This window comes from Mandrillus leucophaeus, unplaced genomic scaffold, assembly GCF_000951045.1.
Source record: "Mandrillus leucophaeus isolate KB7577 unplaced genomic scaffold, Mleu.le_1.0 Scaffold219, whole genome shotgun sequence".
In the NCBI taxonomy this organism is placed as follows: Eukaryota; Metazoa; Chordata; class Mammalia; order Primates; family Cercopithecidae; genus Mandrillus; species Mandrillus leucophaeus.
In genome coordinates this window covers 655,898-661,491 of record NW_012102243.1, presented here as the reverse complement: position 1 = coordinate 661,491, position 5,594 = coordinate 655,898, and the positions used below count along the sequence as shown (strand labels likewise).

General features: G+C 48.2%; 1 protein-coding gene across 1 annotated transcript in view; it reads right to left on the bottom strand.

The window, feature by feature from the left end:
- The window catches only part of CFAP46 (cilia and flagella associated protein 46), a 157,857-nt gene that overhangs the window by 15,200 nt on the left and 137,063 nt on the right, over nucleotides 1-5,594 (bottom strand). The window contains 3 exon segments of the mRNA XM_011980848.1: nucleotides 3,899-4,066; nucleotides 4,610-4,692; nucleotides 5,219-5,340. Of these exon segments, the coding sequence (XP_011836238.1) occupies nucleotides 3,899-4,066; nucleotides 4,610-4,692; nucleotides 5,219-5,340 (373 nt within the window).

Here is a 5,594-nt window from a genome sequence, read left to right as displayed (position 1 = left end):
AAAAAAAAAAAAAAAAAAAAGAATAAACTTGTTAAATTCTACAAAACAAAACAAAAAAAACCTGTGGAGATTTTGACTCGAGTTGTGTGGAATCTACAGATTACTTTAGGACAAGTTGACACCTTGGCAATACTGGGCCTTCTCACCTAAGAGCCTGATGCTTCTCTCCATTTGTTTAGTTCTTTACTCTCTCTCAGCAATGTTTTATAGTATGAGTGTACAAAGTCTTGCACCTTTTGTCAAATGTATCCCTAAGTATTTCCCGGCTTGGAAGCCATTGTCAATGGTAGTGTTTTAAGTTTTAACTTCTGATAGTTAGTTATACAGAAATGCAATTGGTTTTTGTACCTTGACTTTTGTATCCTTCAACCTTGCCAAAATCACTCACTAGATCACACTTTCTACACAGATGATGAGACCACCCGCAGAGAAGAACTATCTAGATGCTTTTCCTCTCCAGCACGGTGCTGACACTGCAGTGGGTGGCCCTGCCTGGCTGCTGGCCTCGGGGGACGGCCTCAGCCTCCGGCCGACCTGCGACACTCAGGGACAGCTGTTCTGCGGATGTCCTTTGCCAGCCGGAGGAAGCTGTCTTCCCCTCCTCGTTTTCTAAGAGCTCGTATTCGGAGTGGATGTTGGGTTTTGTCAAATGCTTTTCTGCATCTATTGCAATCATCGGATAGTCTTTATTTTTTAGCTTATGGATATGGTGAATCACATTGGCTGATTTTTCAAATATTAAATGACCTTTGTATTCCTGGGTTAAAATCCACGTGGACATAATATAAATCCTTGTAACGTCTCGTTTTGCTCCATTTCCTAACATTTTGTTAAGAACGTTATTAGCATCTATATTCATGAGGCATATTGGTCCTTTTTTTTAAATCTCCTAATGTCTTTCTCTGGGTTTGTGTCCGGATAATGCCAGCCTCAGAAAATCAGCTGGGAAGTAGCGTCTCTCCTCTTTAATTGCTGTGGGAGGATGTGTGTAGACATCCTCTGGGTGTAGAGGTTTTTCCTTTGTGGGAAGATTTTAAACTAAACTGTCTATTACCTTAATAGATACGGGCCTATCCAGGCCATCCCTTTCTTCTAGAGTGATTATGTAAGCTTGGTCTTTCGAGGAACTTGTCCATTTCATGTAAGTTGTTAAATTTATTGACATGGCTTTATTCATTATTTACTTTTTATCTTCTCTTGACTCTGTAGTGATGCTCCCTCTATCATTTTTGATATTGATAATTTGTGTCTCTGTCTTTTCCTGATCCGCCTGACCTGACTAGAGGTGTATTAATTTTATTGATTTTTCTCAAAGAACTTGCTTTTGGTTTGTGTTTCTGTTTCCTGTGTCATAGATTTCTGTTCTTATGTTAATCATCCTTGATAATGTTTGTGTTAAATTTGTTCTTCTTTTCCTAATTTTTGAAGATAGAAATAGCGGTCATTGCTCTGTGGCCTTTTTTCTTTCTAATATACATGTTTAGTTCCGTAAATCCCTTCTTGCGCGTCAGCAGCACCCACAAGTAATGATAAATTGTGTTTTTGTCTTCATTCACAACACAGTATTTTCTGAATTTACCTTTTAATGTCTTCTTTTATCCACGGGTATTTAAGAAGTATGTTTAGTTTCCAAGCGTTTGGGGTTTTCCAGGCATGATTTCTGTTATTAAGTTCTAATTTAACTCCACTGTGGTCAGAGAACCTACTGTGGATAATTTGGACCCTTTAATATTTTTGTGGCTTGTTTTATGGCTCAACTTAGGGTACATCTCGTCAAATGTTCCGTGTGTGTGTGTGAAAAAAGTGTACATTCTTCTGCCGTGGGAGGAATGTCACATAAACGTCCGTGAGATGAGGCTGCCTGGCATGTTTAATCCTCCACACCCGACTGATTTGATGCATATTTGCTCCATCACTGTTGAGAAAGGGATGTTGACCTCCCCAGCCATCCCCGGGTGCGTCTTGACTGTTCTGTGGCTCTGTGGGTTTTGTCTCGTGTATTTTGCCGTGATGTTAATCAACGTACAGACATTTAGGTTTCACACCCTCTTCATGAATTAGCCGCCGCCTCTTTACGGAACGGCCCGCTGTAGCTCTGGTCACACTCCCAGGATGAACTCCACTTTTTCTGATTTAATCTCACCATGCCAACCTTCTTTGGATACTAAGAGATATGGTTTTTCCATCCTTTCTTTTTAACTCACCATTTTCTTTTCATTTAAAGTGGGTTTCTTGGAGGAAGCGTATTATGAATGCTGAATTTTCATTTAATCAGATGATCTTTTTCTTTTAGTTGGGGGTGTTTAGACACTTAATGTGATTATGGATATGGTTGGGTTGGAATATACTATCTTGCTATTTCTTTTTTATTTTTCCTATCTGTTCTCTCTTCCCTTTTTTTCTGTGTTTTTTGGATTAAGGGGCTGCTTATGATTCCATTTCATCTTCTTCATTACGTATTTGCTGTAAACTCGGGGGGCTTGTTTTTCTTGTTGTTTTGTTTTTATTACTTGAGGATGTATAGTTTATAACTTTATCACAGTCTATCTTCAAGTAATATTATACCACTTTCTCTAGAGGATGGAGCCTTTACATACTTTGCTTCCATCCCTCCCTCTCATCTTTGGTGCTGTTATTCATTTCACGTTTATGTTATAAAACCCCAAACCATTATTATTTTCCTTTGCTCTAAACTTTTTGCTCAAAAACATTTTAAAGAGATTTTGAAAATAAAGGAGTTTTAAGTGTTTATCCGTCTTTTCACTGTTTTCAGAGCTGTCTCTTTCCCTGGCCTCGCACACAGGCGGCGGCCGTCTTCCTGCCGAGGGCTCTGCAGATCTCGGAGTGGCCGTTCCTTGCAGCTCTCTCCTTCCGGGCGTCCCGCCCTGCACGCTGCAGCTGTCGGTTTCCCCAGACTCCAAACTGCCTGTCCTCAACTTGGGGAGACCCCTGGGCTCTTCCCACCCCCCCCCAACAATGTTGTGACCTGGAAACTCTCCAGAGAGTAAGAGCCGGGGGCGGGGGGGCCGCCGTGGCACTCACCAGCCAACCCCTCTTTCAACGATCCCCGTCCTGCGCGACGGGCCGGTCAGTGTTTGAAACCCTCATTTCATGTGTTTTTCTCTGGTTTACAGTTGTCTCAGCTGGAAGGACAAATCTGGTCCTTGTTACTTCATCTGAGATGGAAGCAAAAGTCCAATCTATTTATTTTTAATTTTGATATTGAAGTGCCACATACATGCAGAAAACTGCACATACCGCAAGTGTAGGGCTTGGGGAATTTTCACAAACCGGGCACGTCTGCACAGCCAGCACTCAGTCACAGAATGCGGTCACCCCCGAATCCCAGCCGAGGCCAGGGCCTTCCGCGCTCTCCCTCATGGCTCTCCACAGTCTGAGTGATTAACGGAGAGGCTGGCTGTTCACTACACATCTGGTCTCCTCCTTTGAACAGATGTTTGTGGGGGCAAGAACGGCATTAAGTTCGTCTTCCCTGTGTGTTGGCACCAGGATACTGGCACATAGCAGATATTTTATAAGTAGTTTTGAGTGTTTATATATATACATACATATTTTATTTTTGACAAGGCCTCACTCTGTTGCCCAGGCTGCAGTGCAGTGGTGCCATCTCAGCTCCCAGCCTCCTGAGTGGCTGGGACCACAGGTGCACGCCACCATGCCCGGCTAATTTTAAAACTTCTTATAGAGATGCACTCTCGCCATGTTGCCCAGATTGGTGAGTATTTATATTCTGTAAATATCTTTGAGTGAATAAATGCCTAGAAAAATGTTGCAACATTTGATGGTTATTTTTTGATAGGAGCTAACATTGTTTCATCTGAAAAATAAATATTTCCTTTTTAAAATTAGACATAAGGTGGCTAAGGGCAGTCCCTACCTGGCTCTTCTTTATGGAGGCGATTCCACAACATCTGAAGAGAAAATTCTCGTGACACAGAGGAAATTGTCCCTTCATCAAACACAGAGAGGCCTTCCAGTGGCAGCTCCAGGAGAGGTCTGTCTGCGACCAGGATGATCTTATCCACAACCTCGGGCTGGACTGTGTCTGGGAAACAGCCGTGTAGGGAGATCAGCTCCTGAAGACGGGACCCCTCCCACGGGGCCGCAAGGCTCCGTCTCCTGACTTGGCTGCTGGGCGCTGGGAAAGGCTGGCAGCCCGCCTTGACTCCACGCCACCTTCTCCTCCAGATGCCCCAGAACGGGGTGAGGAACCGCCTCCCATCACGCCTGTCCCTCCACACGATTTGTTTTGTTAGCAAGCACGCGTGGTGTGGTGGGGCTGCCGATCCACCTCGCGAGGGAGCTGTGCTGGGTTCCGTGGTGCTCTCAGGGGGCTTGGCACAGAGCCTCCTACCCGGAGCCTCCTATCCGGAGAGGCACGGACCCTCCGACCCAGTCCGTGGCTGTGCACAGAACCTTCCAGGGACCCCATGCGCAGGGAGGCCTCAGAGGGAGGGGCTGCAGGGCCTGTGGGGCTCCTGGGCTCCTGACCCCCCTTGGCGTTCCTGGATGGGTGGGTGGATCCCGACCCCACCTCTCCTGGCCGGACCAGCTCCCCGCGCTGAGTGGCCGCGCCCGCCCCACTCACTGTGTTGTCCTGTGGACATTTTCCTCTCCTTGTCTTTGCCCTTCGACTTCCCTGAATCAGCAACGACCACGGGCATCTGCACTCTGAAAGTCAGGTGATATATTCAAAAATATAACAGATAACAAACGCTTGGAATATAGGCGACCCCTCCTCAGCCTGTTTCACGCTAAGGCAGCGGCGCCACGAATCCCCACACTCACTTCTGGGATGGTCCCACTGAGGTGGGGCCGGGATGAGCCACAGGATTTCAGGATCATCTCTGATCCACCAGCCGAGCTAAACGGTGCCAGGTATCTGTCCCCTCTGCCTTCCTTCCCACCCCAAATCAAAGGAGCCCAGGCGGTCCCTCAGAGGTGCTTGCCATCCCACCCCACGCTTGGGCCGGGGGCTGGAGGGGCCGTGGGGAGTGGGCAGTGGGCAGTTCTCCTCCAGGCAGGAATGGAGGCAGATCCAGGAAGAACTGCTTCCTGGGAGCAGGCGGGCGGCGCGGAGTCTGGAACAAAGGTGGCCGAGAAGGCACAGCAAGCACACGTGGTTGCCCACGGCACTGGACACACGTGTCCATGCATGAGTGTGGTGGGGAGCCGGCGGCAACGTCATCCCTGGTACCTGGCCTCGGAGAGGCTGAGCAGGGGGAAGAGCGGCTGCAGAAGCTCCTCCAGGGGCCCCAGGATGCTGCTGAGCCTCTGCACAGGGCACTCCTTCTCTTCCACCTGGAGGCCTTCTGGCTCCTACTCAACCCAAACAAGAGGCCCCCATAGCAAAGAGGGTGCATGGCCCAGACCCCACGAGGGCCAGGCCCCTGCGGAAAGGCCGAGCTCCTGCCCCTTCTGTGAACAGCGTGGTGGACAAGGGTGCCCGGCTCGGTAATGAGGGCCCCACAGCACCTGGCCCATCCTCTGGAGGGTCACCCTGAGACCCCAGCCCCCACCCGTCTCCTCTGCCCGCACCACAGAGGGTCACCCTGAGACCCCAGCCCCCACCC